Source organism: Manduca sexta, chromosome 25 (genome assembly GCF_014839805.1).
Source record: "Manduca sexta isolate Smith_Timp_Sample1 chromosome 25, JHU_Msex_v1.0, whole genome shotgun sequence".
Lineage (NCBI taxonomy): Eukaryota > Metazoa > Arthropoda > Insecta > Lepidoptera > Sphingidae > Manduca > Manduca sexta.
In genome coordinates, this window is record NC_051139.1 from 1,685,475 (window position 1) to 1,709,851 (window position 24,377).

The 24,377-nt window shown below is 38.2% G+C and overlaps 1 protein-coding gene across 1 annotated transcript in view; it reads left to right on the forward strand.

The window, feature by feature from the left end:
- Positions 1-24,377, forward strand: part of LOC115446582 — a 182,145-nt gene that overhangs the window by 148,169 nt on the left and 9,599 nt on the right. Inside the window, exons 4-20 of the mRNA XM_037442955.1 lie at positions 6,488-6,655; positions 8,044-8,175; positions 10,009-10,171; positions 10,721-10,958; positions 12,141-12,487; positions 12,843-13,010; positions 13,438-13,622; positions 14,207-14,257; positions 14,336-14,424; positions 14,975-15,093; positions 15,559-15,658; positions 16,009-16,189; positions 16,315-16,379; positions 16,804-16,883; positions 22,187-22,348; positions 23,489-23,525; positions 23,936-24,072. Of these exons, the coding sequence (XP_037298852.1) occupies positions 6,522-6,655; positions 8,044-8,175; positions 10,009-10,171; positions 10,721-10,958; positions 12,141-12,487; positions 12,843-13,010; positions 13,438-13,622; positions 14,207-14,257; positions 14,336-14,424; positions 14,975-15,093; positions 15,559-15,658; positions 16,009-16,189; positions 16,315-16,379; positions 16,804-16,883; positions 22,187-22,348; positions 23,489-23,525; positions 23,936-24,072 (2,388 nt within the window). The 5' untranslated portion in view covers positions 6,488-6,521. The remainder of the gene's footprint in view (positions 1-6,487; positions 6,656-8,043; positions 8,176-10,008; positions 10,172-10,720; positions 10,959-12,140; positions 12,488-12,842; positions 13,011-13,437; positions 13,623-14,206; positions 14,258-14,335; positions 14,425-14,974; positions 15,094-15,558; positions 15,659-16,008; positions 16,190-16,314; positions 16,380-16,803; positions 16,884-22,186; positions 22,349-23,488; positions 23,526-23,935; positions 24,073-24,377) is intronic.

Sequence of the window (24,377 nt, forward strand, 5' to 3'; positions counted from 1 at the left end):
ACGTAATGAACCTTGACTGCATCGGTAGCGTAGTTGTATTGCTAGCGCGGTACGACACTGCTCTGAGCTCCCGGGTACAAATTCTAAGTCTGGCAGCTGATATTGGGGTTTATACTCACTATTACCCCAGCAAGTTCAGTTTGTGCCCGATATGGCGATTGGTTCACCACCTACCGCATCATAGGACAGAATACACGGAGCGAAAAGTGAGTGCCCTGATTGCACCTCTGCCTATCCCATCGGAGATAATTATGGAGACTCAAACACCTCCACGTGACGAATTCAAATTGCTTTCTTTTAAAGATTGACGTGATTTTTGTACTATTGTGTGTGTTTACGTCTTCTTTTTTATTGCTTTGAATGACGAGACCAGGGTGCCATTTCTCTGATGGTAAGCGATACGACCGCTCATAAACAGTAGAAACACCATCCAACAACTTTAATTACAAAGAATTGTAATTGGTATTCCAGTTCGCTAGCCATCCTGAGACATGAGATGTTAAGTCTCATTACGTCGAGTAGCTACAATGTTCTTCAAACGTAAAAACACAACAGTGACTACACAATGCCGTTTGCGGCAGAAATAGACATTATGGTGGTACCTACCTAGGCAGACTCTCACATATGAGATACCTACCACCAGTGGCGAAAGGTGAAGTTATTCAAAAAGTAACCCGAATCGGGGTGTATGGATGCTTCGATTCTGCCTACCACTATTGTGTGTGTAGGATGACACTTAATATCTGGTCAGTAGTCACTTACTCTTTCATATTTGACTGTATGACATAAAAAATACATTTACGACAAGTCCAAAAGAGTAAGTGTAACGAACGTCTTCTTAAATTTATTGTGTATCCTTTGGTCTAGTTTTAGTATGCTTGTGTTTGCGAAAATTTTATTACCCATACAAGGTATGTACTATGTATCTACAAAGTAATGGGCCAAGACGTCGCTTGCAGAGTTTGTAGCGTTTACGTGATTCTCATTGGTTACCACTAAGTATATGATTTTCCTTTGTACCTATCTAGCATTCGCTCTCGTCAATGTCTGAGAGTGCCATTTAAAAAAAAAACTCCTTATCCTTTTTTAGCATTTTTTATAAGATGTTAAGAATTAATATGTCTAGTATCTGCTTCAAACCTTTATACCATAGACTGAGTATGTGGAAAGAATGTCTCGTTTGATCAACGTAAATATTTGTGAAACCTTTAAAGCATTGTTCGCGTAATACAACCTCGCTGTCTAGACTTTAGACTTTAGAACAATGCGGGGTAACAGGGAGCCGCATAGAACTAGCTGTTCGACCTTTAGGTTACTTTTTTTAAATGCTGATCATATTTCTTGGGGTTTTATTAATAAAATCATTTACAATTTATGTAAAACTTTACTGGCCCGATGCTGTGGTTGTTGCGTTGCTTCGTGCGGCACCGCTCCGGTCCCGGGTTAAAATCCCGGGTTGGGTTAAATTATTATCAGTTAGGAGTCTGGAATTTGTGCTAGCTATGTCTATAGGCACGCCTCTATCACACCATGGGGAGGAACCAAAATGGGAAAATATGGGTGCCTTCTGGCTATACCTACGAGTCACGTCGAGGATAAATACGTGATGAGTGTTTTTATTTTTTTAAAATTGACTGGATTTCTCGTCATCGTTAAAGTGCCCATGCCTAGTAGCGCGACAATTCAACGCAGAGATGGAAAGGTATTTTTAATAAATTAGATTTTGCTCGCAATCCCACAAGCGTAAAATTCTATGCCGATATAAAAATCTATTGTTTCCCTATGAAATATTGATTCAAAAAGTTCGTCGAAATGTCTGTCAAATTTAATCCTTAATAACTTCAGTTTTGTACATTTTCCAAACATCCAAACATGTTTACAAACATTCCCAATATGCTATTAACAAAATAATTCATTAGAATATCCCTTAACATTATCATACCTACGTCCCCTCGATAGACGAGCCACAATACATTCAAGCCGAAGGAATTCCCAGCAGACAATAATTGTAAGAATGTAATTAAAATTTACAAGGAGTATCGGTTTTGGTGGATTCATTATCGAGAGAGGCGTAAGGCGGCGAAACTGGGTCAGACGCCCCATAAAATTTCCAAAACCAATTTGTATTCTATAGCTTTGCCGAGGAAAAATCAGGTGATAGAAATAAATGGTGCCTTGTAAAAACGTCAATGTTTACTGTTCCGGGCTTTTTCGGTTCCGTACCTCATTATATAGGCGAAGGTTCATTGTTTAACCTTTAGCTTATTATGATCCGAGGAAATTGGTTTTAAACGTAATAGTGTGCGCTGTTTTCGTTAGAAATACAGGCTGTTTTAAAAATGAGTTATCGAAATTATTAGTGTAACCAGTTTTCGGTATTGTGTACTTTTGAATTATTACAATAGCTTTTATAGTAGGTTATTTTATATTCTTTTATTTATAACAATTAATTTGTAAAAAAAGCTTTAATTTAGGTTTGCTTTTCATATTGTTTTCATAAAAAATCTATGAAATACGACGTTTTAATTTACGATCCCCGAAGTAATGGGAAATTATTATATTGTTTGTTCACAAAACTTATTTCCGTGCTACGCGAAGTAAGTAGTAGAGCCTAGAAAGCGACCCTATTGCCATATTTGACACAGTTTGCACGTCCAAGTTCACTATCCAACTATCATTTCGCCAATACAGTGATATAAAATAGGTGCCTGATACACTGAAACAGGTAGAAAGTATTCCGAGAACTTTAAAGAAAATAAAATACTGTCCGTCTGTTCGTGACTCTAATTGCTAGAACAAGAATGAGGAGTGACTTTCTAAATGGACCTCCATCCACTCCTGTCATTGCTAATTAACAGATATTAAGCGAAAGTACGCCGAGGGGCATTTAAATTTTCATCACCCCTGAACGGTATCTATATTTGGAGCGCGCTTTCAAATTGAAAAGGGTCAAATTTTATGCAAATTTAGTTTTCTGCTTCCATTTCATTCAATGGGTGTTTCGATTCGTCTTGTCGCGGAGATAGTCACGGCTCTCTCAAATTAGATTAATATAGCCCGTGAGGCTTAAATATGCCTCCCTTTGCCCCTCCCTTATTTGTCCCTTACGGTTGTAAAAGGCGGTTTATTCGATATTATTTGTTGAATTAGAATTCAGGATCGTCTTAGCGACATTATTAGCGATTCCTTGTTTCGAAACCTCGAGTTAGCTCGCAAGCCTTAAAAGTATCTTACATCAGTCACGTAGACGTAACCGTTTGGTTGAAATCCGACTCACGGCGCGGGTAAGGTCGGGCCCGCCGCCCGGGACAGCGTGCTTACTGCTTAGCAAATTTAGTGTGCGGCCACGAAAGACTAGACGTTCAACAATATTACTTTTTTAATTCGTTTATTAATGTAAAAGAACCCATACCTACCTTAAGGTGGTAGCTCAAGGTCCATTTTCATACATTTTGTTTCGGCTTTAATCTGGGTAACTAAACAAGTATTGGCAAGTAAAGAATTTAAATTCACGTCTAGTTAGTGATTAGTTCTCGCAGTTGAAGAAAAACGTAAAAATAATTAATAATCATGGATATTTCGGCCTTTAAAATTTAATATGACGAAATTTTAAAGGCCGAAATATCCATGATTATTAATTATTTTTACATTTTTCTTTCAACTGCGAGAACTAATCACTAACTAGACGTGAATTTAAATTCTTTACTTGCCAATACTTGTTTAGTTACCCAGATTAAAGCCGAAACAAAATGTATGAAAATGGACCTTGAGCTACCACCTTAAAGACTGGTTGTTGCCTGTGTTTATAATCGTAGGTAATCACGTCATTAGGTAATTCGCTTGCCATAACATCTCCGTCATATTTATTCATCTTACCTTATTTCTTACTAATATTATAAACTAGATATTGCCCACGACTTCGTTCGAACAGCCTTTTTCACTACAAAAGATATTAAAAGACTACGAGGCTAACGACATCGGTTAAAAAAAAACGATTTTATAAATCCATTATTTCCCATTGGAGCACATCGCCTATGTGTTAATATAGGCTACTTTTTATCCCGGTAATTTGTTCCAATGAGAAATAATCTTTTTTTTATCAGATTTTTAAATAAATGGCTTAGTTGCCTTACAGATGGCGCTATTAATAGTGTTTTAGAGACGAAGTGGGAAAAGCTTTTCACACTAAGCGAAGCCGCGAGTTAAACCCAGCATATAGTATCATTAATTCATATCATACATAGTCTCGACCTTATAGTATATATGTACATTTGATAGACAGTGATTTGACCATGCCCCTGTCATTGTTTATGTCCATTATAAACGGTCAGGCTTGTCTACTAACATAGATTATACAAAATACTAAGATACAAGTGATGTGTCAACGGGTTTCCGTCGCAGTTCCCACACCTACCCAATTATTTACACAAAAATTTGTCTCTATACCTAGTCTTGCCATAAATATTGTAATAAAGAAAAAAGAAAATTGTTAACTGCAAATAACATTTATTACTTTTACAGTGTGTCAGTTTAATACATAAATATAAAACAATTAAAAATATAAAAAGCTTATTCGAAGTGGTCTCCATTGGCTGCAATACAGTCCTTTAAACGATGAGGCCAGTTATCAATAGAAGCACGCACTCTTTCCATGGGAAAATTCTTCACTGCCAATCGTATAGATTGTTTTAGGGACTCCAAATTATCATGGCGTTTAGAGCAAGCTGTACTCTCTAAAACTGACCACAAATCATAATCCAGCGGATTAAGATCGGGACTAGACGACGGCCAGTCTTCAGCTCTGATGAAGTCCGAAACGTTCGATTCCAACCAAGACTGCGTGGACCGAGCTTTATGACCCGGCGCCGAGTCTTGCTGGAAGGACCATACTTGGTTATTGAACATGGTGATGTTAAGGGGCTTAACTACCTTCTCAAGAATGGTATCTTGATACACTTGTGCCGATGTTTTGATACCTTTTTCACAAAAATATGGCTCAGTCACTCCTTCATAGCTAACACCCCACCAAACCATCACTGAAGTCGGATAATGTCCACGTTGCACTCTGTCGACTAATTGGGAAGCTTCCTTAGAGCTTTGAGCATAAATACGGTCATTTTGTTTGTTAAAATGTTGCTCAATTGTAAAAATTTTCTCATCCGTAAACAAAATTTTTCTGTGACCTCCCTTTGCGTACCGCTTCAGTAGTTGTTTCGATTTTACCACCCTATTCTTCTTTAAATTATCAGTTAAGAAATGGCCAGTGCGTCTCTTATAGGCTGCAAGTCCTAAGTCATCTTTTAAAATACGCGACATGGTTCTAGGTGCTATCTTCATTTCCCGAGATAAAATCTTTTGCTTTCGGACAGGATTTCTTCGAATTCTTTCCCTTACTGCTTTGACCACCTTTTTCGTACGAACACTACGTGGACGGCCAGATCTTTTTCTGTCACAAACAGAGGAGGTCTCATTGTACCTATTAATAGCCCGGTACACAAACATTTTACTAATACCAAGTGTATGGAGAGTTTTAAAAATTGCATTTGGCTCCATACCTACTTTGTGTAATGCTATCACAGCGATTCGGTTCTCTTTATCACCCCACACCATTTTAATATCGCAAAATATTTTACAATGTATTGGCGCCAAAATGAGAAAACACAATGAACAATCGTATAAAAATGACAGATTCGAAATTCAAATGTAATATTTTTTTATAATTAAGTGTAACAGTATTTATGGCCAGACTAAGTATAGGGATTAATCCCACTGCCTGTATAATTAACTCGAAGGTCGCGGTTGTTGTGCAACATTGTTAAACATGTTGCGTGGCAAATATAATGTACAAGAGATAGGCTTCATAATAGTATAATTTTAAAAAATGTAGCTAATAAAAAAAACTTAATCGCCAACCACGCAATCCGCCACATTACCCGCAGTTTTACCGGTCGTACGGCCGCCGGCTAATGCCGTATCGATCCGGCAGTTTGGCAACGGTTACTGTTGGTGCCATGCGGAGTCGTTGCCATCGCACCCCCACTTGCACGACTACCCACGCCGACGCCGACCCATGAATTTTGCTGTAATAGACTATACAAGACTATCAATAGTTGCCTTAATGAAGTGAGGTTTTGGTATCTTCGAAGAGAGTTATTTTATACATATATCTGTAGACTTTATGGTGTATTGGTTTACTTCATGTGTAATTTATGGGTCTATTTTTGCATGTTCATTAGTAATATTGAGTATGTATTTTATTAACACACCTAATCTTTCTTCAAAATGTTATGTTTGTTATAAGTAACAATCGCATCTAAATCTATTAGTTTAGTATTACTATTGTTTCCAAATAGACATTTCAGACTGTGTAGAAATGATCGATATTTAAACAACAGAGTTTAATTGCGTGTAGTGAGTGAGTGAATGGCTGAGTGAGTGAGTGAATCGATGTCGCGTCTAATCTGGGGGCACGTGCATGCCGGTAGAGGCGGTGGCGGCGTGAGGGCGCGGCGCGCGGCGACATGAGCGCGGCCGCGCTGCGGGCGGACGGCGCTGCCGCCGCTGGTGACTCCACGCCCGGCTCGGACGGCGGCGAGCGCATCACGAGACTCTTCCCCAAGTGCCGCCCCAAGAACATGCAGCATCAACACGACAGGTGACCACCAAGGGAACGCGTTACGTCGGACGGCAGAGGACTTCTTATTAGCATATTCGTAGGAGCATACTCCTGCACCATGTATATTTGATACATATTACACTTTATGGATAATCAAGTTCAACTCGGCCCGTGAGCAAAATCCCGATTGGATCCTGTTCTTTGAGTACACCCGGTATTACCGCATGCCTAATTTACGTAAGGAACCTGCTTGTTAATTATAAATACTGTAACCATTATACTTCCTGGATATCCTAATTAGTGACGAAATTGTTAAGAAAATCCTCTGCCGCATCCTTCTACATTGTGTTGACCGTGATAACTTCCGACTGCAGGGTTCCGTACCGACACATGCTGCAGCAAAATTACATAAGATCTATGGGTTTATGAAAGTCTTTGCTAAGATAGTCAAATCTGCTTTAGTACTGCTAGGATATTTCTAAGCCACCGTTTTACATCTGACAGAAGTATTTATTTCGCAGACGAAATAAAGCCATTATTGGTAATGTTAAAAAAAGTTCTCCGAAAATGTATTTCGAATATATCTAAACATGTCTTACTTTCCACAATTAATTTTATTTATTTCAAAATTAAACCAGGTCTCGATGCCTTACATCTAGAATACAACAAAACTCCCATTACAGTAAAATGAACTCTAAAGCGAACGCCACAGCTATTAAAACAATGGGCCCAATGTTCGCCCATTTTTATGAGTAATGGCGTTATGTTAATGTCAAATAAATGTCGCAGTAATGTGGATACAGTGCCGGCGACCAGGAACAGTTCAGTCGAATCCCTTTACCATAATGCTTATTTATTACCGTTGGCAGATGAATACCGCTGATTTGTTTGTTGAAAATATTATCAAGTTATTTGTCTTAGTATTTTGAATTAAATGAAGCTAGAAAGAAAATTGATAAGTGTTGTGCCTAGGGTACAGTTAATGGTGGCTTAAAACCAGGATACTCTATTGGTCTTCAATTTCCTCATCAGTTTTCTTAACGCTGACATGAGGGCAAAAGGTTTAGAAAAGGGATAAGGAAATATTAAGAAATGAGTGTATAGGAATCGGCAACGTAACATGGTCACTCAGAACTATCTATGAATGTCTTTTTACACCTTTATTTATTGATAAGCAGCTTGAGTCCAGCAGTGGGAGGTATTTCGGTCTTCTATTCAATTGATATACCTGTTATAAAGTTTGTAGCATCCCTAGAATGAAGCATGTGTTATAATGTTATAATCATCATCCATTAGACTCTATTAGTTACTTCTGTAGCTATCTATAACCTGTATTTAGATATATCTCGGTGTGATAACGCCTCTACTTACCCTGACAAGGCGTGATATGTACGTATGTATGCTAAACGTGACGTCACGATTTGCAGATTAACGTCAGCCCTGGAGGGCCGCGACGTGAACAACATCAACAATGGCTCGTCAGACGACGAGCGCGGGACAGAGGGACAGCTCGTCATCCTCAACTCCAAGGGGGGCACGTACAAGCTCAGAGACTCCAGGTAATGTACACGCACATACACTACGCACAACACACACACGCACTCATGCATTAAATGTGCAGTCTATTTATTTACTGTGACGTCATTGCTATAGCACCCAGCATCCTTCAAAAGCTAGCGACCTTTGCTATAGCTCTATTATTGAAGTTCTAATAGGAAAGTTTTATGAATTATACTATCATGAAATTTATCTATCCAATATAAAAGTTGATGAGTTTGACGTAAACAATTATTTCCCTGGTCCAATGATCATGAATACTTAGTGCCAGAAACATAAATATAAACACGTTTACACATACATATCATACCTTATTCCCGAAGAGGTGGACGGAGGTACAATTCAGGCACGCACTTTTCGCCATGTGTAGTCCGTTCCATGATATTATTGGTGGCTAGCCTCTCGCCATATCGATCACAAATACCAGCCTTCGACCTTATACTGGTCAGATGATGTTTACCTTGTTGTATTAGGTCGCACTCTTAATAAATTAATTACCTATTTCAAATGTCAATTTGCGGTAGTCATCGCAAAACTAATTTTTGTTTGCTACCTTTTTTGAGGTTGCAATAAAATTGAGCCTATTAAAGATAGGTAAAAAATGAAGCCTATAGCATGAAAAAAAAGTAAAAATCTAAAAGATCGCAAACAGAAATTGTTCTTTTTTCTTTTTTTTTAATTTATTTCACAAAATTGATGTTCAAACATATTACATGCTATAAGTAAAAGGTATGGTTGTTTGACGATTTCTACAAATTGTCAATTTTGGAATGGGTAATTATTTTATTAAGAGTGCGAGGTATAGTCTATGGCGAAGGGTCCATAAACCCTGATTCCTGTCGGCTTCCCTTTCGTAACTTATGTAAAATGTAATCATCATTGGAACAATTTATAGACGGCTTTTAAGCATAGTATTAGTACATTTATGCTGTGTCGGGTTCCCTTTTGGAAAATATCACCCATCGCCACTGGTGTAGTCCATATATAAAAAATTTCAAGTGGTCAAGAAACTACCCTACATGGTGAAGTGTTATCTTTGTGAAGATTTTTTTCAGTTATCAATACACGTTAATCCTAACTTACCTACCTACATCAACAATATAGATAGGGCATAAACCACAACGCTCACTAGCGCAAATGGTGGGCTAACCACTAGGTTTAATTGGATGTTGTGTACCTAACCTGCGTTAGTGTAAGCAAACGAAATCTGTTATTGATGTACATACAATAATATTGATTTAGTTCGGCGTGACGTATTGATAATGTTCCGGTTAATCAACATGTTTGTATACAGGGTGTGCTTTAAACGTAATAAGATCTTTAGAAAATTGTGGAAATAAAAGTACATGGTATATTGATCCAAGATAAGAGATGTACACAAGGTCTATGATCTTCAATAAGTCACGGAATCGAAGTTGTTCTGATCTGTTTCTTGTTTACTAACAAATAAAGACCCGGATAAAGTCTACAAACTTTAATTAAAATAATGGGGAAATGCTAAATAATACTATATGCTCGTATCTCTGAGATAGGGATTTAAAACTTAGGAATTTCTATTGCACAGTCGATATCTACTGCCATCAAACTTGTTTATTACTTTTTTAGGTGCATGATGCACCGCCTTAGATTATTGTGCCTTCAAAATCGTAATTAAGTACTAGTTATAATGTAACGACTACTGGATGTCCTTATAAATGAATGATTGAGACTAAGTATATAATATGAACCCTTCAATTAGTACCCAATTCAGACCAAAAATGTCATGAAAGCCGTCATGACCATCGCCGGCCAAACTTAATCCCAATCTGATTTAATATTGCATCGTATATTACCAGGATAATAGAGATAGCTGGAGGTCGCGAGCTGTACTCGCAGAGTCGGACGAAGGCGGTCCGCAAACTGCGCCACAACAATACGCACAAGCACAACCTGAGGAACAAGGTCCGATCGCTGTCCAAGGACACAGTCGACCACGCTGTCGACAACATGGCGAATGAGGTGGGTTTGCAACTAGACAGTAATTATCAATTTTTAGTCTCTTGAAGAACAGCACGGAAGTAGGACGGATATTGCATACTGTATTCTATCAGATGTAGACCAAGGCCTGCCCTGATAAAAAAATTAACTACTTTCGAATTTGCGTCAGTACAGAAAAATCTTTATAAATAATATTAATGGCAGCCATTCTTGAGGCAGGCCATAGCCTTGTTGGGTGTGGACGGGACTGCCGAGACGAATGTCCGCAGGTTTGAATATCAAAAGCATACCTCTGACTTTACTAAAATTAATGTGTGTATTCTTTGTGAATCATCGCTTGTTTAAACGGTGAAGTAAACCATCGTGAGAATAAGCATACCTGAGGAGTTCTCAATAGGAATTTTGAGGGTGTGTGAAGTCTACCAATCCGCACAAGGCCAGCGTAGTGGACTATAGCCTCATGACTCTCAGAAGTAACTAGTAGAGGAGGCTCGTGCCCAGCAGTGGTACAGTACATAATACAGGGCTGATATTATTATTTTATTATAAATGCATTCGTATATTTTCCAGATATCACTACACAGAATACCGAACGAGCCCAAAAAGATGATATCGCGGCACACGTCGCCGACGTACACGAACGGCGACCGGGACCCCATCATCGAACCGAACCCCATGGGAATCCCCAAGAACAGCTCCCCAATCCTGGACCCCCACAAGACCACTGACGTCAGCACCAAGAGCAGCCCCATAGCGGTGGTCGCTGACGGAGAAGTCGTTGTCTTTGATGACAACGACGACTGGAAAGGTAATTTCATAATTTTTTCGATATCGGATCAGTGGCCATTGTTATTTCAAGTTTTTTTTGGAAGTTAGAATTGTTTTAAAATGACATCTATTAATATCCGTTTATTAAGGAGGTTGATTAGTTATATTTGACAATAAATAGGTTTTATCAAGTAAGCGAAGACCCAAAACATTTTGCATTTAATGAATTTCATACCCAAACTTATCAAAAATATTCACGTGATTTTAAATATAAAGTGACACTTGGCACAAAGTTTTCAGCTGACCTTTACCATCAATTTAGTTAAAAGTTTATAAAACCTTTTTGTTGGCGCAGTTGGCTGCGAATCAAAGAGATTGGGTAATTTTCCGTTATACTAAATTGCTGTACTATATTTTACCATTACTCGGATTTTACACAGTTCTAAAATTGTATTATATTTTTGACTTTGTATAATACCAGCCCATTTATATAATTTTATTTTTGTGGATCAGTGCTTATTAACAGAGTAGTGTGATTTACTCGATTCCAAAACCTTGTTCCTTTTACATAAATTCTACATCAGTGCAGCAAAAATTACGCTCAACAGTTCAAGATGCCGCACTGTTTCGATTTCTTTTAAACAATTTCCCAGTATATCGGTGAGATCGTAGTATTGAATTTCACAGAGCTTGTCACGCACTTTGTTTCTCAGCGCTGACTTCAAATGTATGTACATACATAACCCAATAGTTATTTCATTGTCACACATTACACCACGGATTATGTTTTTATGTATATACACTTTTATACTTTGCACTCTCATTATCCAATTGATGAAATAAACATAACTTATTCGTTTTAAAAACAATTATTTAATTAATTCAATTGGATAATACAAGTGTGTGTCGTCTGCCGCTACCAAATGTTCACCATACTGTGCAACCACGTAAGCACTTTAAAAATATCAGAGAACGTAAGAAACCTGTCGCTATAGGCCTATGTTCAAAAGAACAATACTTGTATAAACAATTGACAAGTAACTATTGAATTTTTTCGAAAATAAATAAATTCTTAAAAAGTTATAAAATAATCTTCGAAAAGTAACCAAGTTATTTCCACAAACGCGAGCAATTGGTACCGGCGCGGACGAACGTAACTCCGCACCATCCCTTTCGAACCATTGTTCATTACAATCTATTTTTCTCTCTCTTTTATTTTCAGTGATATTGAATTCTGTGTCCATAGGTTCGAGGACGGAACCGGACGCTAGTGACGATGAGCTCGATGCGAGTGTTAAGAGAACTTTAGACAATATAAAAAACTGTGATAGTGAGTTGTTGAATGCTAAAAGTGTGGTGAGTTGCGACGGCGGGAGTGAGTCCACGGCTGAGGACGTGAGACTGAGCGACGCGAGTCCGTCGGCCGTGTGGCTGTCGGGGGACGAGGACAAGGGCCGCGTCACCAGGGTCATCGGCGAGCTGCCCATCGCGGAGTACGAGGGCTCGCCGCGGAGGTACGGCGTGGGGACGCAGAAGACCGCCAGGTCGCCTAGGCCTGGCTTTCCACAGGTGAGTGTGTTGGATCCAATGTTGGTATAGAAACCTGGTGATTAGTGACCAATGTTTAGCCAAAATACCAGCAGATTTTTTTGCCATCGCCATTAACGGAGCATATTTCCAAAAAAGAAATAATTGTAAAGCGCGATATTAATTAAATTAATTAAATCAATAGATAAGTTTCTACTAGCAAGTTCTCGCTTTAAAATAATGCGCATGGACTTCTAAATGCCTTTACACTAGCAGCCATATATCTACTCACATGCGACTTGTCGCAAGTCCTGCAAAGTCCAAAATAAAGATCGTTTGCGGAAAATAACTTTTGCAAGTTTCAAACCTAAACCAGCTTATGATAATGTGTTCGCAGAGAGTAGTGACGGAGAGCAGAGACGTCTCTCCGCCGGCGAGTTCCGCCGCGTTCGACTACCTGTACGAGTTCTCGGAGACCAGGAAGGTGCTGGAGGAGTTCTTCAGATGTCCCACGGTGCCCACGCAGACGCAGTTGAATACGAACGACGAGATCGTTAACTTTCAGGTGAGGGTCGGTACATTTTTTGAAAATTATAAGGTTTTTATAGCATTGCAAATTTTGTTTCATAAATATTTATTATTGGTATTAACTTGTGTTGACTTATTTCAGAAGTTTTTTCTACTTCCCATATTGTTTAGATAGATGAAGGGCTCGTGGATAGCCTGATTGTGAGTGATCATCACCGCCTATGGTAGTCAACAAAATATCTGCCAGCAAGGTGCAGAAATGGAGATTGTAAAGAGTGAAGGGATTTACAAAGCTTCCGGCTATCGTACTGAAACTCCATTGCAAATTTGCTTGGTTTTCATGTGACAAATATAATTCCATAGTTTTGTTTGTTACCCAGACATTAATATATTGTTGAATCCTACAGTTAGGTATTCTAATGTTGAATGAAGTTAGTTATGTGAAAGTTGTGTTGTATTTGCAGGAGCTGGACTACGAGCTGCGGCGGCAGACGCAGGAGTGTCCGTCGGAGAACGGGCTGGAGGGCGGCAGCGACGCGGAGTGGCCGCGCGCCGCCGAGCCGCTGCACTCGCCGCACGCCGCGCACAACCACACCAACTTCTTAGGGCTGCAGGTATTGCCGATGCTGCATGCTGATGCCAGTGTCCAATAGTGGGCAAAGTCAGTCGAAGATGGTGGAAATTCTTGTAGTTCTTAGTTTAGTTGATGTATGAGATTTAAAGATTAATATTTTGTGCTAGTAATAACTTGATTAATATGTAAACAACACATAGGGTTTCATAGAGACTTTCCCACCTTCACATTTGCCATTGTAACTCTTGTAAGCCAGGATCTGCAGTGGCGCCAATTTATGACACTTAGCTTTGAAACTCGCCAAGTCTCGGAGAACACTAATCCCGCAACGAAATTACTCAAATAGAAAGATAAGGGGAAGTTGGAATTATTAATTGTTCAATTCCTTTGTAGCAAAGCAAGAGACGAAATAATTATCTAAGGAGGCATTTTAACTTCACGTATAGGGATATTTATAACTAGAATAGCTAGTTGTGAAGTACATCGCTTTAAAATTTAAATGTAACGGTTTTATCATATAGGGCGTTTGTTCTAAATGTAGTATAGTTTGAGAGGGGATCATATTATGCTGCGATAATAAGTAGGTATATGACTGACGATGCGCGTCCCCGGCAGCACCGCGACACGGGCGGGTCGGCGGCGTGCGCGGGCGCGGCGCGCTCGCTGTCGGCGGGCGCGTGGAGCGGCGACGCGTCCCCGCGCTCGGCGCGCTCGCCGCGCTCGCCGCGCTCTCCGCGCACGTCCCGCTCGCCGCGCACGCCGCGCTCGCCGCGCACGCCGCGCCGCGACCTGCCCTTCGCGCTCTCCACCGACACCAGCGACACCGCCAGCGACCTCTCGCTCGTGCTCATGGACAACGACATCGTCGATCCCAAAGGTAGGTTCCTCTTTATTACTTATGGCTCATTTATAACCAACTTCTAAAACCAACCGTAATTAATCGTGTGTATGTTTGGTGGTGTTCATTTATTGATTGCTGTTATAATGTTATTCGGCCAATGTGGGTCAGTTTTGACCCATCATTGTCGAGTGATATTTATCATATTAAAATCAGCCCATTGAAGTAAAAGTGGGCTGGCCATGTCTGCAGGTTGATGGACGTTCGATAGAGCAGGTATGTATTGGAGTGGAGACCACGATTAAGTAGTAGTGTAGGACGCCGTACTGCACGATAGACCGACAACTTGAAATAGATGGCGAGTAGCGGATGGATACGGGTTGCTCAAGACCGGGATGGTTGGTCCTCATTTAGGAAGGCCTACGTTCAGCAGTGGACGACGACATACTGATTGATTGATGTAAAAATTTAAATGTAAACTTTACAATAAGATACTGTAACATAATTTATCAAAAATACTATTTTATATTTATAATGATGGCTCTTTAATGACCCTGTCAAACGATTACTAATAAAATGTTATGATCAGTTGTTTCAGTACAAATAGACACGAGCCGCGGCGTAACGCACTACCCCATTGTAGAGGACGGCTTGTCCTCGGGCCACGCTTCCGACAACGACAACAACAACCAACTGCATACGATACAGGTGACATGCTCTCCATCAATACACTCTGCCATCTTCGATATAAGGAAGAGAGAGTAGTAAATGGGGTTTTTGGTCAATAGAACGATTCGTACTGATGTTTCCAATGGAAATCCTTATTTGTGATATCTAATCACCACGTTAAAAAAAAAAATGCATCAGGGGGGGGGGGGGGGGTGCGTCATAATGTTAACCTCCAAAAGCAATGGGCTTTGGATGTAAAATCGAAACCTCCATAGTACGCAAGATTACCGTATCTAAATGGGTACACTACTTTATAAGAATGACAAACGCACTCAACTGCCCAAAATTGAATGGTAAGTGATCATTAATGATGAAAACTTATGATTCCTCAAAGATCATCGACACCTAACCTAAACAAGAGGGTGTGTTTTTGACATTAAAAATAATAAAATGTTTGAATAAATAATATTTTTTTTTGTAACTCAATCAATATTCCTTTCCCAGAATCACTCGTCGATTATAATAAAAGAGATAGTGGAGAACGGCACCAGCACGGAGGGGCACATGCTGTCCGATGCCGACCTGCACTCGCTGGACCCATTAGGTATTACGCGTTGCATGTTTCTTAATATAATTGTGATATGGAACCAGGAGTCGCCTTAAAATCACCAAAATTGACCTTTGTTTGATCGGTGTTCGCATTAATTCGAAGCGAATAATTGATAACTGGTCAAAGTCCACGAGCCTAGACCCGAATTTATAACTAGGGATAGATAAGAAGGTAGCTAAGGAATCGTGAGTTATGGATCTATATATTATAGTACCTGTCTCTCTTACGCTATGTACTAATTAAAGTTTATTATGCCTCCATATTGATGTTGAGAGTAATGTGATAAAAATATATGTATTTTATAATTTTTCAAGTGGCAATGTGTTCTCTATATACGTTAGTAGTGTGTGTGTTGTCAGCGTGCGAGTCCGCGCCGCCGCCGCCCGCGCCCGCGCCGCACCGCCCCGCCGACGCGCCGCACGCGCCGCACGCCACGCACGCACCGCACGCGCCGCACGCGCCGCACGCGCAGCACACGCCGCATCACCACCACGCGCCGCATCACGACGACGTCTACCCGCCCAGGTAACACATTCTATTTATTTCATTGATATAAAAATAAAAGAAAATTTAAAACGTTTCCGTGAAATAAAGTGATACTTATATTATTTTTATATCATATTTATTTGTAACTAAATATTAAATTACAGGAAAAGGCCGTCGTCGGCGCAAAGCAATGAATCCGTTGAAATCAAGCCGACCAGCGGTGATGAAGGTATGCCATTTGAATATTCTCCAAACTTACCTATTTTTAACACTTACATAAATCCGAAGACCAAGACTTTTCCAATTTCACTCCAAACTACAAATTTACAATCCAAAATCTCAAGAATATTTTTGTTGTTTTAGGCAGTCATGGACATTGAAAAATACGCCTGCAGACATCATCTGATGCTTTATACTTTTATCCTTTTTTTTTTAACCAAACATAAATATATTATTATTTTTAAATCAATAAAAGTGTGCCTTACAAAATATCATGCACACTGTTGCATTTCAATATATGAACTATGACCGTGGTATTCTTCAATACACAAGGATCTGGCGACCCAAAATTATCCTTAAAAGAACCAGCCTTAATAAATAAAAAAAAATATACCACCGATAAAAAAATGTAAACGAATATTTACAAATTTCAGACGAAGCGGACACGGACCTCGAGACAGACAGACTGCTTGGTCAGCAGCGGACTGACGATCAAGGCTTCTTCGACGATAAGGTCAGTTCTATATGCGTCACATACAGGTGCAGCAAGATAGTTTCCTATGTTTATTTTGCAAATAATTGGATATATAACAGAATATAATAAGGAAAGATATTCTTCTGTGAAAACAGCATCTAAATTGGTTGAAAAATAATTAAAAAAGCAGTTATTCATATTTAAAATGTGAGCAAGAGTGGGAACGTGGTGGGTTTACGCGCTCTCTTTCTCACGCATGCAGTGTTATGGCCGGTGACAATTGGTGACGTCACAGTTTGCTATTACTGTTATTTGGCAGCTACCCCATCCACCAAATTAAGCCTTATAACTTATTTATTATTGCGTGGATTTTGAAATTCTTTTTCCGTCAGATTAGGATGACATACATTTTTAATAAACATATTTTAAAAAAAAATTGTCTACTACCCTAATGTGGGTACATTCTAAAATTTTAAAACGATTCATATCTTCATACTTTTGTGAGCGAAATTATGTGAATAGGTACGAACTGAAGATTTTCTTTATTCGTGCTCAAAGGTGGTCAATTATCATCAGGTTTCTGCTATAACAAATTAATAAAGCGATACAAAAATTCAAATGATCTCAATAACCTCTAAAATCATATCGCCTATTATGCCACAATAAACATAACTTTCAAATCCCAAATAATTGTGATTTTTTTTAAATAAAAAAATCACACTTTGCCGCCCAGAATAATAAAAGTCAGAACCTTACAGATTTCTTAGCCTAAGTGCATCACTAGACAAGAGACTATTGGACTAGTAATCTTTTAAGATTCTCGCTTAAAATCATTATTTAGACAGAGTTGTATATAAAATATATTGTAACTTAATGTATATGTCTTAAAATACAAACTACGAGTGACACGAACAGTCACGTACGAAACCTAGTGCTATCTTCGCAATTAAGACGATGACTCAATATCGGATGACGTCACAGTCAGCTGTAAAGTTGGATACATATTAACTAGCGGTGCTCACGCGCAGTGACCTTGCTCTCCTATTATACACGAGCAAAGATTATATCGACTCGTCTGCGAGTGTTGTAATGCCTAAATCATTTTGAAGTCTTAGAGACACGTATTTATGTAAACTACTATAATATTTAAGTGCTAAAGAAATAGTTTCATTTGTCGAAGTAGTCTCTTCACATAATTTTGAACAAGCTAAAGTGTCCTAAAATTGTTGTGTAAAGCATTCTACGTCAAATATCGTCTCGTTACTCCAGCAAACATACTAAACCATAGCTGCTAAGTCGTGCGTTCAATCTATAAATCGGCAAATCAAAAGAATACATGAATGTAAAAACCAGACATACAAAAAATAAATTAAAAATATATTATCATAGCAAACAGCGGATATAAATTTAAAAGGGTATTCTTAATGATTAAGTAACGTTTAAAACTATTACAGGCTCGTGTAACATAAATATAACTTAAAAGGATTATAGTTAAAATTACTGAATAGGTAATGATGTTTATTACTAAAAATAAAACACTCAAGTCTAAGGCATTGTCTCAAAGAAGGACTGATCATTCAGGGTAACATGAAGTTGATGCTCGGTGTGTACCCAGGATGACATTACTATTGGAACTTCGATTGTCCGTTGTATGAGCTATAAAAATAGTTATATACGGAAACACAATTAACAATATAGAATTGCGTCAAAATTTTATATTATTTGCCGATTATATTCAATAAAATTTTATAGGAAATGTAGACGAATAAAATTATAGGACAGGTTTTTGTTTTAGATTAATTAATTTTATAGCGGAGCTGATCAAAGTCTCCACTCGATAATTTGACGGCACGAATATCTAATGCTCATTAACGTTAAGTACGAGGTAAAGTGATGCTTGTATTCTCTATAATTAAACATATATTTTAATGGATTTTCAATAGAGTATTTTTGGTCTATTGTTTGTACTTAATTATAGTCTTGTTATAGACTGATTGAAAGAAAACGCACATAAAACTGGTAGCTTTAAAATACGAACTTCTTGTATTTTTCGTATGGGCTCTTTGAATTATAACATAAGATTGAATAAGTAATGAGGAAGGATATTTTAAAATTTTACCACTTAAGGTTAAATTCCATTGAACACTAGGCTAATTGACAATAATTTTAATCACAAACACGTGTGTAATTTCAAATTAGAACTCATAAAACTTTTATTGACCAAGAGCAGTAATAAATGTTTTACCGTCTAAGTAAACTGTTACTGTATTTTTTTAATACTACAAAATGACCCCACTACACCTGATGGTAAGTAGAGTAGGGTCCATATATAGTGTCGACAAACGAGAGATTACCCCTTGACAATTACCTATCTAATACTGCTTGAAACGGAATATACACAGGCTAATCCCGGAACGCGACACATTCACATAGCTCACTACACCGGGTTTACATCAAGTATCTCACCACCAACTACTAGACGGATGCACCACAAATTTTAACCAACGATCACTAACACAAATGCATTAACCGATCTATTTATACAATCTGTTTACTCTATGGCCGGCTGTTTACATCTTGCCCAGTGCAGGTGGAGTCGCGGCGGGCAACGCATGTTGACACACCGATATATTTATCAGTAATGACTGGCTACTGATAACGTATTTAATATCAGTGGGTAATATGGCTTACGTGGAGGTTGATGTGTTTTGACGCGAATTTTGTTTTTGACAATGTGCCGTTTGTAGAGAATATAAACAATTAGTTCGTGTTTTGGTATAAGCGTTTGTTGATTTAGGAGTTATTGTCGTTTCGTGAAACATGTGGACAGTTTAGTGTTTATGGTTATTGTTGCATGTTTGTGTATACTGATAAGGTGTAATAACTTCGTGTAAAATATATTTTTATTACTTTTATGAACGAAAATGTACAATTTACGCGATTAATTCATAGATGGCGATAATTACAACTTCCGAAGAAGTGTTTATAAGATTCTTTAATTGATCAATAAACTGAGGTATAAATTCAAAATGAATGAAGAGGAAAGGAAACCGTGTTTAAACAACGAAGAATTAGACAAAGAAAACTACGAAAATGTAGAAAAACAGACATGTGATAAAATCAACGAAGAAAGGACTCCTTGTTTGCACAGTGATGATAATTTAGAATCAAGTTTGAATACAAATACAAATAATAGTATAGACTCCAACAGTAGTGTAGATGAACTTAATTGTGTTAAATCTGAAGAATCTAGAATGCCGTGCTTAGATAGAAACGTCGACGGGAATGAGGTTAATGATAATAACAGCGAAGGAAATGATATGAGTAATATGAATGAACCGAATAGCGATGAGTTAAATTGTGATACATTACCAGCTGATGTTGCAGAGGCGATTTGTGACGTGAAGATAGAGGCTGGTGGTGAAAATGATGAGGTTAGGTAACCCTATATTGGAGTATTGTTTTTTTTTTGTGTAACCAACTGACCGGTGACCCCCCTGCACCTGATGGTAAGTGGAGTGGGGTCCAAGAGCATGTCGACTGACGAGAGATGATTGGCTCTCGGCAGTCGACACAATTATGCCGGCCTGTTGGAATCGACTATACACAGACTGATCCCGGAACACGACATACTTACGTGGGCTACTACGGGCGGGTTTTAACACCTTGTGTACGGTGGTGGTGGTGACTGCCTCGGTGGCGTAGTTGTATTGCATGTCCGGTACAATAGCGCTCTGAGGTCCTGGGTTCGAATCCCGGGTCGGGCAAAGTGATATTTGGGTTTTTCCGCTCAGTATCAGCCCGGAGTCTGGAATTTGTGCCCGATATGGCGATAGGCTCGCCCCCTATCACATCATGGGATGGAACATACTTGGCGAAAAGTGGGTGCCCTAGTTGCGCCTCTGCATACCCCTTCGGGGATAAAATGCGTGATGTTATGTATGTATGTATGTATGTGTACGGTGGTCGCTATCTGGATATAAAATATATTCTACCACCAGCAAATATATTGTATTAATCACATAATATTAAATACTAGATGTTGCTCGCAGCTTCGTCTACGTGAAAAACCTTTCCCGTAACAAAAGTCCCAAAACACTGCACGATGCCTACGCCATTTATTCAAAATTAAAAAAATCCTAAATATTCCATATTTTCCCACGGGAGAAAATTACCAGGTAAAGGATAGCCTATGTGTTAATTGGTCTACCAGCGTGTGGCGGTACAATGAAATATCATTTCAAATCGTTCAATTGTTTCTGAGTTTCCTTATAACAAACATATAAAGAAATTCAAAAACTATCGCATTTATAATATTAGTAAGACTGCGCGATATTGATCATTACAAGTTGTTAATCAATTAAAAATATATTTTGATAAAAACGAAAGGCTTCTTGAAAGCACTCTGTAAATAAATAATTGTTTAGTTTCCTAATTAAGAGTTCACTTATGTAGGAATAACATATGCTTCAATGTAACGAAATGTTCAAAGTATAAATAAACAAATACACGAAGTTAGTGTTAAATGTGGAGTGTTTACTGTTTTCCTTATCTCGACAACACGTGTTTCAGTCTCATGGGAATTTTTATGAACAATTTACTGCGAAGTAGGTAGGGAAACTCGAATAACATTAAAATCATTGTGGGATATAGCGAATGGATATAGTTTTGGGTGGTATTATTAGGTCTTGAAAACACACTGTTTGGAAATGAATATTTATATGATTCATTGTAATATATACTAACAGTATATTTTGTGGGTTAGTTTAGTAATCATACGGGGAAATAATTGATAACTGAGATAGCGGTAGCGCACTTGGGATAAACCATGAGGATCGGGATTCGATTCCAAATCGAGTGGAATTGCTCGATCAATACCACAAATTTAGGACTGCAATTCCTACTCAATGCGAAGACAAGTTCGACGTCACGATCTGTGTTTTACCAACTTTTTATTTCTCTATCTAACCCCGGGACTAATGGCATTAGATTATATTAATTTTCATGCCAACTGAACGTTATCGTGATGTATTTATTAATAGCGTGCTATGTGGGTTAATCTAGTCCATTAAAACGGGAGATAATGATTTTGTCATAGTTAACTGTGTTGCCTCAAATAAAATTGCTCAGAATCATGATTAAGTTGTGGACTTATTAAATTATATAATCTGAGCATATTTTATAGAATAAATACAATATTAAAAGATAATATAAAATTAATACTTAGGTGCTCGGATTCATCAAGTCTTGCTAATGTTTTATTCATCTTTAATGATCGTAATACAAATCATTGACTATTCTAAAGTCGACGTTAGTGGTTAATGATATTGTTTGTGGCGCAGGGTTGGCGCAAGCCGAAGTCGCGCACGGTGATGCCCGCCACGGGCGGCCCCGCCGCGCCCGCGGGGGCCGGGGCCGGGGGCGCGGGGGGCGCGGCCGCGCCGCCGCGGGAGCCGCGCGCACACGACGACGCGCGCGACGAACACGCGCTGCACAACGGAAAGGTTGCCACTCGCTTTGTACCTTTCTTTTTAGTTTCTAATTTTCTTTAATCAAAATCATAATATGTCGTTTGTAAATAATGTTGTTTCCTTTCTAAAGCTTGTAAAACTGTATTCGAATAGATAGCCTAACGCTAAATCAATTTGCATAAGATTTTCATTGTACTTACCGACTACCGACGTAGATGGGACGAAATGCTTGCTTGCTTGCGCCAACCTGACACTTCGTACATTATCTTTTACCATAATTAAGTTTGCCACCTCCACAGCAAGGAAATCACGATAAAGTTTGGACGAATGGCAACTCTATACATGATAATAGTGACTCAGAGACACGCAATTTCTAAAACTCATAATTTAACTTTCAATCGCGTGAAATCGAAAATTCTATCAAACGAACCAACAATTTACGATTAGCCCAGATACGGAAATCAAAGCTTTAACTGGCTGATTTCACAGTCTTAATTCATAATATCGATATATTTTCTACAATTTTGTCTGTAGAAATTTCGAAGGTGTGTGAAGTCTACCAATACGCATTAGGCCAGTATGTCCGGCCAAGGCCTAATCCCTCTCAGTAGTAGAGGAGGCCCGTGCCAAACAGTGGGACAGTATGTATTGACAGCCTGATATTATTATTGCATTAACAAAACTATTTTAAAAAGCGGCGATAGCCTAGTAGTTTTATACAGTGTTACAAATAGGCTCAAGTTATATTATTATGTCTACACACAATTCACATTATTTGCCACTGTGTTATTCATTACACTGTTTTATTGTATCGATATAAATTAACAGCGTAGATAAAGATACCGACTCCTACGCACTATGTATTGTACGGGTTTTTATTGCCGGATGTTCACTTACTGATAAGTCCTGTGGGATCATGTGTTCATTGCGTTTTGTTATTGAATAATATTTTTAATACCCCCACATGACTCACAGAAAGTTGTAAATAAAACTTCATAAGAGGTAAATCCATAAATTTATATTGGTCAACAATGTTACCTTGTTACAATCACGAAATTACTAGCGATCTTTCCAAATAATTCAGCAAAATACAAATACTATGAAATGCATATTATAATACACTTTATTATGTTTTTAATTTGTATACTTAAAAAAAAAACCATTTTGTTACAGGATAAAGATGGAAAAAAGAAAAGTAAAAATAAAGAAGGTGAGCTATAATTTGATTATTTCAATTAGATTTCGATGTATGTTTTAATTATTCTAACGCATTGATGTAATTTTTATGCTACCTCTGGACGCATTTATTGTAAGTATTTTTCCTCATTTTCTCATATTGAGCGAAACTTTAATTTACAAGCTATGTAAACGGAATAAATCCATACAAATAAAAGAAAATACCAATTGAGTACACATTACCCATTTTAACACTTGAAATGACAAGAATCTTGTTACCATATTATGTATGAATACATTATACAGTTGAATTAATATTCCAAAATCCATTTCATAATGTATTATTGATTTTATTTCACATATTCGTTGATAGATTTTCTTTATATGCTCGGAACTATTATTCTAAATGTAGTGAAGTATAATCGATTTTATTTCTCATTTCAGAATCGATACGTTCAGTGTTGATCGAGGGAGTGTTGTTCCGCGCGCGGTACCTCGGCTCCACGCAGCTCGCGTGTGAGGGACAGCCGACCAAAGCCACGAGAATGCTGCAGGCAGAAGAAGCCGTGTCCAGGATTAAGGTAACGATAGGAATATCGATATCGATATTTTGACACCCTATATGACCGACGTTGGCGGATTAACTCGAATTAAATTTTTACTCGTTTTTTTTAACTGATACTACAGTTTTTTTGGTATATGGAGGATGAATTTGAAAAATGTTCAGTTTAACTCGAGTTAAGTCGAAAATAAAGGTAATTGAATAATTACCTTACCTGTTAGAACTAACAGTGTATTGTCTTGGATTTTCGTGAGTATACTAAAATATTCTAGTTTATACTTAAAAGCTTTTTGTTAATTAGAATAAAATTAAGTAATTTTGCAC